At 47.8% G+C, this 13,331-nt stretch overlaps 1 protein-coding gene across 2 annotated transcripts in view; it reads right to left on the bottom strand.

Annotated features, from left to right (window-relative positions):
• Positions 1 to 4,127: 4,127 nt before the first annotated feature.
• Positions 4,128 to 13,331, bottom strand: part of LOC120042472 (E3 ubiquitin-protein ligase RBBP6-like) — a 39,570-nt gene continuing 30,366 nt past the window's right edge. The window contains exons 13-17 of one of the 2 annotated variants that reach the window (XM_038987303.1): positions 13,101 to 13,216; positions 11,344 to 11,697; positions 10,566 to 10,661; positions 7,912 to 10,419; positions 4,128 to 5,931 (exon numbers count right to left, since the gene is read on the bottom strand). In XM_038987303.1, coding sequence (XP_038843231.1) covers positions 5,004 to 5,931; positions 7,912 to 10,419; positions 10,566 to 10,661; positions 11,344 to 11,697; positions 13,101 to 13,216 — 4,002 coding nt within the window. In that variant the 3' untranslated portion in view covers positions 4,128 to 5,003. The remainder of the gene's footprint in view (positions 5,932 to 7,911; positions 10,420 to 10,565; positions 10,662 to 11,343; positions 11,698 to 13,100; positions 13,217 to 13,331) is intronic. The other variant, XM_038987304.1, reaches the window with a different exon arrangement.

Here is a 13,331-nt window from a genome sequence, read left to right as displayed (position 1 = left end):
TCAATGGACCTGAGATGTCACGTTCAGCGCAAACACAGTGGGACACCCTACCACTGCACCCTCTGTGAGCGCAGCTTCAGCTCCCCACAGCATCTGAGGTACCACCAGATGACACACACGGGAGAGAAACCATTCATATGCACCGACTGCGGAAAGAGATTCACTCAGGCCGGGGTTTTGACGTACCACAGGAGGATTCACACCGGAGAGAAACCTCACAGCTGTGATCAGTGTGACAAGAGTTTCAGTAAAAGGAGCAGTCTGCAATCACACCAGCGGACACACACAGGAGAGAAGCCTTACAGCTGTGATGAATGTGGGAAGAGATTCACTAATTCAGGAACCCTGGTTTCGCACAAGAAAATACACACCTGAGAGAAACCTTACCACATACAGGAGCGAGGCCTAATGACTGTGCACAAGAGAACACACACTGATAGATATTTTATGCCTGGATCAAATATGTAATTTGTAAATGATGGAACACCTATAGAAACATTTTATAGAATGAACATCAAGGACACACAGTAACAACGTGAAACGCTTCCAGGTTGTCCTTGACAATTCCCATAACTGAAACCACAACACTTGAAAATACAGAGGGTTTCACTTGGTGGTGTAGATTTGACCAAAACCCATAGTTTTTAATTTAGGCCAAAACGTTTAATCTGTTTACTGTGTTGTCTTGCAGTATTACTTAACATCTTTGTTGCAAACAGAATGAATGGATTTGACAGCTCTATTGTAGTTCCACCTCCGACACCGCCAAAACAACCGCTATGCAGGTGTTGTCTAACACGGGTCTGATTGAATCAAGCCCTGAGAACGGACACATTTCTCAACATACTCACAACTTGCCGTTGGATACAAATTATAAACATTTGAATGCAGATGTAAATGGTGCAAGTGAAGTTCTAGTCGAACACTGTATGGAACATGATATTAACCGTCTACTGTTCTTCTCAGCACTTCAAAATGAACACTTTTGAAATGTGTATCTTGTATTGTTTTGCTTTTGGATCGTGGGCTCAATTCAATGAGATTTGGCGCTTGCCGACACCTGCATAGCTGGTGTTGTGACGTTGTCTGAGGTTGAACAGAGCGGTACCTATCATGAACATGGACATTGGCTACATGGAGGAGTAGGAATCCCATCCAGCCATGTTTACAAACTCAAACTCTGGAATGTCATTTAGGGCTGGATTCAATCCGTTCTGCCTTAATCCGCCATAATCGACAACTGCATAGTCGTTTCATTGTTTTTATTCAGGTGATGTCCGCAGGTGTAACTGCATTGGAGCTGTCGAGGACATTACCATTGGATAATCTCATGCAGTCTTTTTAGATTCAAACGTTTGTTGTAATCTACACCTCGACTAGCCTGCTATAATGCTGTAATCTACACCTCTATTAGCCTGATATGTTGTAATCTACACCTCTATTAGCCTGATATAATGCTGTAGTAGTCTACACCTCTATTAGCCTGATATAATGCTGTAGTAGTCTACACCTCTATTAGCCTGATATAATGCTGTAATCTACACCTCTATTAGCCTGATATAATGCTGTAATCTACACCTCTATTAGCCTGATATGTTGTAATCTACACCTCTATTAGCCTGATATGTTGTAATCTACACCTCTATTAGCCTGATATACTGCTGTAATCTACACCTCTATTAGCCTGATATACTGCTGTAATCTACACCTCTATTAGCCTGATATAATGCTGTAATCTACACCTCTATTAGCCTGATATACTGCTGTAATCTACACCTCTATTAGCCTGATATAATGCTGTAATCTACACCTCTATTAGCCTGATATAATGCTGTAATCTACACCTCTATTAGCCTGATATAATGCTGTAATCTACACCTCTATTAGCCTGATATACTGCTGTAATCTACACCTCTATTAGCCTGATATACTGCTGTAATCTACACCCTGATTAGCCTGATATAATGCTGTAATCTACACCTCTATTAGCCTGATATAATGCTGTAATCTACACCTCTATTAGCCTGCTATGTTGTATGGTGAAAAATTACAAGATTATGTTCTATACTGTTTATGCATTGAATAGGTGGATCAGTTCTTTTCCACTCTGTGTCTGTTGGCCTGAGTTAGGCCTCTGGGTTTAAGGCCAACAGCCAATTGGGTGTAACCTTGTGATAAGGCTACATCCTGTCTTCCATACACTGAGGGTGCAGCTACATCCTGTCTTCCATACACTGAGGACGCAGCTACATCCTGTCTTCCATACACTGAGGGAGCAGCTACATCCTGTCTTCCATACACTGAGGACGCAGCTACATCCTGTCTTCCATACACTGAGGGAGCAGCTACATCCTGTCTTCCATACACTGAGGGAGCAGCTACATCCTGTCTTCCATACACTGAGGGTGCAGCTACATCCTGTCTTCCATACACTGAGGGTGCAGCTACATCCTGTCTTCCATACACTGAGGTTGCAGCTACATCCTGTCTTCCATACACTGAGGAGGCAGCTACATCCTGTCTTCCATACACTGAGGGAGCAGCTACATCCTGTCTTCCATACACTGAGGGAGCAGCTACATCCTGTCTTCCATACACTGAGGGTGCAGCTACATCCTGTCTTCCATACACTGAGGACGCAGCTACATCCTGTCTTCCATACACTGAGGGAGCAGCTACATCCTGTCTTCCATACACTGAGGGAGCAGCTACATCCTGTCTTCCATACACTGAGGGAGCAGCTACATCCTGTCTTCCATACACTGAGGGTGCAGCTACATCCTGTCTTCCATACACTGAGGACGCAGCTACATCCTGTCTTCCATACACTGAGGGAGCAGCTACATCCTGTCTTCCATACACTGAGGGTGCAGCTACATCCTGTCTTCCATACACTGAGGACGCAGCTACATCCTGTCTTCCATACACTGAGGGAGCAGCTACATCCTGTCTTCCATACACTGAGGGAGCAGCTACATCCTGTCTTCCATACACTGAGGGAGCAGCTACATCCTGTCTTCCATACACTGAGGGTGCAGCTACATCCTGTCTTCCATACACTGAGGGTGCAGCTACATCCTGTCTTCCAGCTGCGTGGAGGAGAACTGAAGGAAGATTCTGTTGCTATAGCAACATGACCTGGAGACAGAAAGTCCACCTGCTCTGAGCTAATCTTGTTCCTGCTTGAGTTCACAATATACCCTGTTATGCTTTCACACTTCTGCTGACTGCTACGTAGATAGAGGTTGTTAATTAACCTGAGACCCAGCTCTGTTCAGGGGCTCTTAAACTCTGCACCATTGAGGGATTGTTAACCGCTCCAGATTTGCAATTCTTATAATAAAAGTTGTTTGAAGAATCTGCAGCCTTCCTTTTGATTAGAATTTCCACAACAGTTGTAATCTACACCTCAACTAGCCTGATATGTTGTAATCTATACCTCGACTAGCCTGATATGTTGTAATCTACACCTCAAATAGCCTGATATGTTGTAATCTACACCTCAACTAGCCTGATATGTTGTAATCTATACCTCGACTAGCCTGATATGTTGTAATCTACACCTCAAATAGCCTGATATGTTGTAATCTACACCTCAAATAGCCTGATATGTTGTAATCTACACCTCAACTAGCCTGATATGTTGTAATCTACACCTCAACTAGCCTGATATGTTGTAATCTATACCTCAACTAGCCTGATATTCACCTTTATTTAGTTTAGATGTTTTATTTGAGAGTCATTATTTCTCCAGCCTCTCGTTAACGCTTGATCTGATTGAGGGGAGCCCTACATGTCAGACTAACCAGTGAGTTTATCATTACGGATTGGTGACTAACCAGTGAGTTTATCATTACGGATTGGTGACTAACCAGTGAGTTTATCATTACGGATTGGTGACTAACCAGTGACCTTATCATTATGTATTGGTGACTAAGCTAATTGTGCTTAAGATGTTTCACAAAACTTTGATTTTGCATTAATGAGAGAAGTGTTCAACTCCATTGATTTCCCTAGGGTTCTGAACATAAGAAAGCGGGTATTACAAGTGTTATGGGTTTAGAAAATAAGCCATTTAACATCTGAAAAATGTGTCAAAGTAAAAAAAAAACACAAGAACTGTGGGATTCTGATAATAAACACTAGCCATGTTTTATTCACCAAACTATAAATGAAAAGACAACAGTCAGAAAGTTTAAACGGGAAAAAACATTTTAATTTAAAAAAAAAAGTTTAAGAATAGTAACTTCCACTAGTCACCATTCAGTTAGCCTGACTTCAGATCAGTTAGCCTGACTTCAGATCAGTTCATATGAACATGATGAGAACCTACTATACATCAGGGAAGTGTCACAAATTAACCCCTATTCCCTTTATAGTGCACTACGTTTGACTAGGGCTCTAATGACTAGGGCCCATAAGACTGGTCAAACGTTGTGCACTATATAGTGAACAGGGTTTAATTTGGGACACTTCAGAGTTTCAGACACCTTATAGCCATAGATCAGGGTAATAGAATATACTGCAGCATCATCTCTGTACAAAAACACATTCACAGAGAACCTGCATCAGATAGACAGAGAGCCTGCATCACATTAACAGAAAACACAGAATACTTACAAATATCTGAGGTGAGCTCCACTTATTCCAGTGGTTCCATTATACATAAACAAACTATATCCAGCTCAGCTTAAGTATTTAAAATAATTTGACAAAGTATCCCCCAAGAAGGTTTAGTCCAGTTATAACCTTTAGCTAAATGCTAACGGAGCTAGCATGAGCTAGCAAACTCAGGTTGTAACCATTACCTAGATGCTAACGGAGCTAGCATGAACTAGAAAAGTCAGGTTGTAACCATTAGCTAGATGCTAACGGAGCTAGCATGAGCTAGCAGTCTCAGTTGTAGTCTTTAGCTAGATGCTAAAAGAGCTAGCATGAACTAGAAAAGTCAGGTTGTAACCATTAGCTAGATGCTAACGGAGCTAGCATGAGCTAGCAGGGTCTCAGATGGTGGCTGACTCCTGCCCAGTCTTCTCCTCTGCCTCCCCTCCTCCTCCCTCCTCCTCCTCCTCTTTATTCTTCCTGTGCTTCTTCTTCTTGTTCTTGTGTTTGTGTTCCTTCCTTCCTTCGGCGGGAGGCTCAGCGTCGGCAGAATGCTTCTTGTGCTTCTTGTGTTTTTTATGTTTCTTGTGTTTCTTCTTCTTCTTCTTGTCCGTCGCCGTGGAGCCGCTGTGGTTGCTAGGGGAGCCGCCGGGGCTCTGGGAGGCGGGGCTCTGGGTGTTGTGAGAGGGGCTATGGCTCAGGCCACTGCCTCTCTCCCCGTCTGACCCCTCCCCTTCGCTGTAGTCAGGGACGAAGGCTGCCTCGTCCGTCTCTCTACCCAGGTCAGAACACAGACGCTGTCGCCTTGGCTCTAGCCCCGCCCCTCGACTCTCCTCCCTCCCTACCCCTCCTCTTCCTTCCTCCTTCACCCCTCTGGATTCGGTCTTAGCTGGTTTTCTAAAGTTCACCTGCCCCTTTTTAAGCCCTCTGCCTTCCTCCCTCCTCCTAGTCCCCTCCTCCTTCCCTCTCCTCCCCTCTGTGTTGGCTGTTTTAGAGACACTACCCTGCACCTCCCTGCCTTGGCCACTAGGTGGTGCTGGTGAGGCTTCTCTCCTCAGAGCGTCTCTGGGCACGGAGGAGGAAACCGCCAACGCCCCGTTCTCCCTGGACGCTGAGTGCTGCTCCTCTTCCTCCTCCTCCTCCTCTCTCTCCCACTTGGACCGGGGTGGAGGCTGGATGAGGACTCCTCCGGTCCCACGGTCCCTCTCCCTGCCTGGGCTGGGGAACTGGACGGGACTGGGTCTCCTCTGGGTCTGGAGGTCCCGGGGTTTAGACACGGCACCCTGGCTCTGGCCCGGCTCAGACCTCTCCTCTACAGCCCTGCTGCTGCTGGAACACACAAATCCAAGATCAGGGGTTAGAGAGAACATCAACTAGGAACCATTATAACCATGTTATATACACACAGATCCAAGATCAGGGGTTAGAGAGAACATCAACTAAAAACCATTATAACTATGTTATATACACAGATCTTGGATCAGGGGTTAGCGACATCATCTAGGAAGCATTATAACCAATGTTCCCTTTAATTTGTTTCGTCACTGAGCAAATTTCAGGTCTGCTGAGCGCAAACTTGAATGTTATGAAAACACTGTGCAACTTCCGGTGCACGTTTACTGTGAAGTCCCTACCCGTTTACTGTGAAGGCCCTACCCGTTTACTGTGAAGGCCCTACCCGTTTACTGTGAAGGCCCTACCCGTTTACTGTGAAGGCCCTACCCGTTTACTGTGAAGGCCCTACCCGTTTACTGTGAAGGCCCTACCCGCTTACTGTGAAGGCCCTACCCGTTTACTGTGAAGGCCCTACCCGTTTACTGTGAAGGCCCTACCCGCTTACTGTGAAGGCCCTACCCGCTTACTGTGAAGGCCCTACCCGTTTACTGTGAAGGCCCTACCCGCTTACTGTGAAGGCCCTACCCGCTTACTGTGAAGGCCCTACCCGTTTACTGTGAAGGCCCTACCCGTTTACTGTGAAGGCCCTACCCGCTTACTGTGAAGGCCCTACCCGCTTACTGTGAAGGCCCTACCCGCTTTCAGTTCCAGTTTTAACAGTGGCCAAGTAGGCTACTGTGGTTATTTGTTCAGTGAATGGCACAGATCCATATATGGCAATGGCTATTTGCATATAGGCCTACTGCAGCTCTGATTGGTTATGTTGCACCGGTCTGTGCAGAATATTCAATCACAATTCTCACAGAGGGAAACGCTGATAGTGTTAATAACTAAAGGAGAAAACTCTAGAACGCTGATAGTGTTAATAACTAAAGGAGAAAACTCTAGAACGCTGATAGTGTTAATAACTAAAGGAGAAAACTCTAGAACGCTGATAGTGTTAATAACTAAAGGAGAAAACTCTAGAACGCTGATAGTGTTAACTAAAGGAGAAAACTCTAGAACGCTGATAGTGTTAATAACTAAAGGAGAAAACTCTAGAACGCTGATAGTGTTAATAACTAAAGGAGAAAACTCTAGAACGCTGATAGTGTTAATAACTAAAGGAGAAACCTCTAGAACGCTGATAGTGTTAACTAAAGGAGAAACCTCTAGAACGCTGATAGTGTTAACTAAAGGAGAAAACTCTAGAACGCTGATAGTGTTAATAACTAAAGGAGAAAACTCTAGAATGCTGATAGTGTTAACTAAAGGAGAAAACTCTAGAACGCTGATAGTGTTAACTAAAGGAGAAAACTCTAGAACGCTGATAGTGTTAATAACTAAAGGAGAAACTCTAGAATGCTGATAGTGTTAACTAAAGGAGAAAACTCTAGAACGCTGATAGTGTTAACTAAAGGAGAAAACTCTAGAACGCTGATAGTGTTAATAACTAAAGGAGAAAACTCTAGAACGCTGATAGTGTTAACTAAAGGAGAAAACTCTAGAACGTTGATAGTGTTAATTAAAGGAGAAAACTCTAGAACGTTGATAGTGTTAATAACTAAAGGAGAAAACTCTAGAACGTTGATAGTGTTAACTAAAGGAGAAAACTCTAGAACGCTGATAGTGTTAATAACTAAAGGAGAAAACTCTAGAACGTTGATAGTGTTAATAACTAAAGGAGAAAACTCTAGAATGTTGATAGTGTTAAATAACTAAAGGAGAAAACGCTGATAGTGTTAATAACTAAAGGAGAAACTCTAGAACGCTGATAGTGTTAACTAAAGGAGAAAACTCTAGAACGCTGATAGTGTTAACTAAAGGAGAAAACTCTAGAATGTTGATTGTGGTCTGAAACCACAATGATTGTTGATTAACAACACGGGTTAATAAAGAACCGTTGGAAGGTCAGAGATTGAAAGGGCAACTCACCCAGTTGAAGTGACAGAGTGGTCTGATGAGTGGTGGACCGTGGGCTCAGAACTCTTTCTGCTGATCTTTCTGGTCTTCCCAGAACCAGAACTCTCCTTCACCGCTGCTGCTGCTCTGTCTTCAGCTACAGTCTCTCTCTGGGTCCCTGCCGCTCGCTCTCCTGTAGAGGCAGGTCTGTCTACGGAGGACGAGGTCTTCTCTCCTCCCCGCTCTCCTTTCTGTTCCCTGGTGGCTGACCTCTCCCTGGATGATGACCTGTCTGTCTTGGCTGACGCTGGTCTCTCTCTCTCCTTGGAGCTCTCAGCTGGTCTCTCTCTCTCAGTGGGCGGAGTGTACTCACTCTCTGTTCTCTCCCTGGTGACATCAGGTTTCTTAGCGATGGCCGAGCGTTCCGCGATGGTCATGCGGTCTAGAGAGACTGACCTTCCTCCTCCTCCTCCTCTCTCCGGCAAACGTTCCCCTGACGACGGCCTCTCTGACCTAACAGACCTGACCTCTGACCTCTCCCCAGACGACCTCCGCTCCACCATCACCGCCACCCTCTCCATCCCTCCATCCCTCTCTGCTCCTCCTCTCTCGGGAGCAGCCGGTCTCTCTCCAGTAGTGGTGATAGTAGTAGTGGTGATATTAGTAGCTGGAGCTGGTCTCTCCTCTGGGCGGGACATAGTGCTGTTCCTCCCCAGGTCTCTGTTCAGTTTGATTCTCCTCTGGGGGAAGGGTTTGACCTGCAGACCCATGAGAGGCCAGATAGACCCCCTGTCACTCTCTCTTCTGCCCGCCTCAGAGCTCCCTGGGGTGGGCAGCAGCCCGTCGCCTCTCCCCTCTCTCCCCAGGTCCATGGAGGAACCAGGCCCAGGGATGGAGATGGAGATGGGATGGAAACGATCTAGCCTCCCTGTCTGCGAGGTTCCAGGGATGGGGAGCAGACCCTCTCCTCTACCCGTCTCTCTGCATGCCAGGTTCAGGAGGTGAGGCTTGGCTGGAAGTCCTCTCTGGGGGTACGGCCCCTCGGCACGGCGCAGCTTAGCCGGGGGGCCCCCCATCCCTCTGTCCATCCCCCTCCCCCTTTCCCTCTCCTCCACTCTCCTCCTCTTCTCTGCTGGGGAGGGAGGTGCAGGCTGGAGGGGGCGACCAGGGAGGCGTACCCCGACACCGTGAATGGGGTCTCTCCTTCCCCCGCGGGGGTCACCCAGGTGTTTAGGGAGGTCGTGGGGGTGAGGGGGGAGGGTGCGGGGCAGGGGGAGTTTAGCCAAACTTCCTCTAACAGTAGGGGTGCTACGCCCCTTCTCTCTCTTGATTGGCTCGTCTGGTTTGACCTTGGACGCTTTGGTTGATTTAGTGGCTGAAGACTCTTTGTTCTTAGAGGCTGTGACCGTCGCCTCTCCTCCTGTCTTTCTCTTAACCTTCTCTCCTTTCACCTTGCCTTCCGTCTTTACTTTCACCTTGCCCCCCTTCTCCTTCCTGCTCTTCTCTGACTGGCTGGACGAGGTGGGAGGGGTTTTACCAGACAGCAGCGCTGCCTTATTGGTCGAGACCTTGGTGGAGGTGGGTGGGGCTTTGCTAGGGGTCAGGGTGTGGAGTTCATCCATTGGCTCGTCCCTGACGGGTGTGGCATCACCCCTGTCCAGTGATTGGTTGGCTGAATCCAGCTCCTCCCCGTTCTTCTTCTTCTTCAGTTTCTTCCCTTTCAGAGTTTTAGTTCCACCCTCTGACGTTTTGGTTCCCCCCTGCGTGCGCTCTTTACTAGCGTCCCCCTGCGTGCGCTCCTTACTTCCATTCCCCCTGACGGAGGCAGAGGGCAGAGCGGACAAGGCGTGGTGAGTTCTGTGGGGTCCGGGAGGTCCCCCTCTCTCACCCCTCCTCACCCGCCCCTGGGGGGAGTAGTCTCTGGGTGGAGGGGAGAGGCGGTCCCTCTCTCTGCTGCCCCGGCCACCGCGGTGGTGCACCGAGGCATGCTGGGTACTGTAGTCTTTGTAGTACTTGTTGTACCAGTCCCTGTACTCTTTCTCCCACTGTCTGTAGCTATCTCTCTCCCAGCGCTCCCTGCCCCCGGGAGACAGGTCAGGTCCACCTTTATGCTCGTAAGGAGGCGGCTCTCGAGGGGGGGGCTTATGGTGACCTCTAACCCCTCCTGGACTCCTGCTCCTCCTGTAGCCCCCCGGGGAGCGAGACCTGGGCCGATACCCCCCTCCTCCTTCAGCTCCGTCTCCTCCTTCCCAGCCCCCCCCACCACCACCACCACCTCGGTAAGGCGGAGGGGAGCGAGGAGAGCCGGAGCGACGGTAGCCGTAGGAACGGGAGCGTGAGCGGGACCGCGGCGAGCGGCCGTAGGAGCGGCTGCGTCCCCCCCGGCCTCCGTTGCGTCTGGAGAAAGGTGAGCGTCCGTAAGACCTGGAACGTGAGCGGGAGCGGCTGGGGGTGTAGGAGTAAGACCTGGAGCGGGAGCGAGGAGAACGGGATCGGGAGTAGGGGGAACGGCTAAATGGAGAACGACTGTAGGAACGAGACCTGGGGAGGAGAGGGGGAAATGTCTGATTACCATCTCTACACAATTCATATCATCTCTGTCCTAGATATCAGAGAATATATCTCTATGAACAGTTCAAGAGGTTTAATAATCCAGAAATATGATCAGATGTCATTGTGCGTGTTACCTGGAGTAGGAGCGTCTCCGTCTCTTGGGAGCAGGTCTGTATTCCATCAGCTCTTTGGCAAAGTCTTTAGTGAACTCATCCAGCTTGGACGTTACCCTGGTAACGCAGAGAGACAGGACTGGTCACATCCCATAATACATGTCTTAAGGAAACCTTTGACCAGGTCAATCTCTCTAAGCCACGGAACGCAAGGATTTAGGATACTGGCCAGTCGGGTTACTAGCCCGGGGTAACGTTCCCCCCGCCACTAGCCCGGGGTAACGTTCCCCCCGCCACTAGCCCGGGGTAACGTTCCCCCCGCCACTAGCCCGGGGTAACGTTCCCCCCGCCACTAGCCCGGGGTAACGTTCCCCCGCCACTAGCCCGGGGTAACGTTCCCCCGCTACTAGCCCGGGGTAACATTCCCCCGCTACTAGCCCGGGGTAACATTCCCCCGCTACTAGCCCGGGGTAACATTCCCCCGCTACTAGCCCGGGGTAACATTCCCCCGCAACTAGCCCGGGGTAACATTCCCCCGCAACTAGCCCGGGTAACATTCCCCCGCTACTAGCCCGGGGTAACATTCCCCCGCTACTAGCCCGGGGTAAGATTCTGGGCTAGTTTGGCACATCGTCTGCGTTTAACACAGGCAGCAATTCAAATGATCAGATCTGAAAAAGATGAGAATTGGGCTGCCTGTGTAAACCGGCCATTGTTTACTATCCCAGTAATGTGAAGGTACCAGCCTCAGGCTAGCAGCCTAGCATCATTACATTGAATGAAATCAGGTGTAACTCACTGGTCCTGTCGGAGTCTCCTCTGTCTGTAGAAGTCCTCCTTGGAGAGGGGGGGTCCGGAGGGTAGGAGGGGCGGGGGGCCCAGCGAGAGGGGCTGGGTGTTGGGAGGGGGAACCCAGGGGGCATTAACCCCCGGAGGCATCTGGCCGTGTTGATAGAGGGGCTGGGGGGGGTAGTTAACAGGGGGAGGGGGTCCGGTGGAGTAGGGAGGGGGGTAGGACTGGGGAGGGATGGAGTGGGGGTTGGGGGGAGGGTGGTAGAGGTTAGGGCCCGGGTAGAGGTGAGGGGCTGGGCCCGGGGCAGAAGGAGGGGGGTGGTGTGGGGGTGGAACGTGGTCAGAAAGAGGTCTGTAGGGTCTGTAGGGGGGTGAGAGAGGGGGAGGGTTACAATTTAGACTTGAGTCATTTAGTAGCTCTTATACAAAGGTGACAAAACAGCATTACAGTAACCCTGTTTTGACCAGTTGACCACTATATTCTATAGTCCTGTATTCTACAGTAACCCTGTTTCGACCACTATATTCTATAGTCCTGTATTCTACAGTAACCCTGTTTCGACCACTATATTCTATAGTCCTGTATTCTACAGTAGTCCTGTTTTGACCACTATATTCTATAGTCCTGTATTCTACAGTAACCCTGTTTTGACCACTATATTCTATAGTCCTGTATTCTACAGTAACCCTGTTTTGACCAGTTGACCACTATATTCTATAGTCCTGTATTCTACAGTAGCCCTGTTTTGACCACTATATTCTATAGTCCTGTATTCTACAGTAGCCCTGTTTTGACCACTATATTCTATAGTCCTGTATTCTACAGTAGCCCTGTTTTGACCACTATATTCTATAGTCCTGTATTCTACAGTAGCCCTGTTTTGACCACTATATTCTATAGTCCTGTATTCTACAGTAGCCCTGTTTTGACCACTATATTCTATAGTCCTGTATTCTACAGTAACCCTGTTTTGACCACTATATTCTATAGTCCTGTATTCTACAGTAACCCTGTTTTGACCACTATATTCTATAGTCCTGTATTCTACAGTAACCCTGTTTTGACCAGTTGACCACTATATTCTATAGTCCTGTATTCTACAGTAACCCTGTTTTGACCACTATATTCTATAGTCCTGTATTCTACAGTAACCCTGTTTCGACCAGTTGACCACTATATTCTATAGTCCTGTATTCTACAGTAGCCCTGTTTTGACCAGTTGACCACTATATTCTATAGTCCTGTATTCTACAGTAGCCCTGTTTTGACCAGTTGACCACTATATTCTATAGTCCTGTTATTCTACAGTAACCCTGTTTTGACCAGTTGACCACTATATTCTATAGTCCTGTATTCTACAGTAACCCTGTTTTGACCAGTTGACCACTATATTCTATAGTCCTGTATTCTACAGTAGTCCTGTATTCTATAGTCCTGTATTCTGTTTTGACCAGTTGACCACTATATTCTATAGTCCTGTATTCTACAGTAACCCTGTTTTGACCACTATATTCTATAGTCCTGTATTCTACAGTAGCCCTGTTTTGACCAGTTGACCACTATATTCTATAGTCCTGTATTCTACAGTAACCCTGTTTTGACCAGTTGACCACTATATTCTATAGTCCTGTATTCTACAGTAACCCTGTTTTGACCAGTTGACCACTATATTCTATAGTCCTGTATTCTACAGTAACCCTGTTTTGACCACTATATTCTATAGTCCTGTATTCTACAGTAACCCTGTGTGATCAGTGTCGTACCTGTCCCAAGGTGGTCTGGGTCCTCCTCTGTGGGAATGGGAGGGCTGTGGAGGTGGACCTGATGGGTGGGAGGGCCTTATGGGTGGAGGGTGACCAATCATAGGCATGTGGTATCCCTGGGGAACCAATCAGGAGAGAGAAAGCTCAAGGAAATACACAGGAACATTTTAGGAAATGCAAATAAAATACAGGTAAAAAAAAAATGGGAATAATGTGTCTTAGAATCTACAG

This window comes from Salvelinus namaycush, unplaced genomic scaffold (genome assembly GCF_016432855.1).
Source record: "Salvelinus namaycush isolate Seneca unplaced genomic scaffold, SaNama_1.0 Scaffold696, whole genome shotgun sequence".
Lineage (NCBI taxonomy): Eukaryota > Metazoa > Chordata > Actinopteri > Salmoniformes > Salmonidae > Salvelinus > Salvelinus namaycush.
Note: the sequence above shows the minus strand (reverse complement) of the source record. Positions and strands in the feature narration are given on the sequence as shown.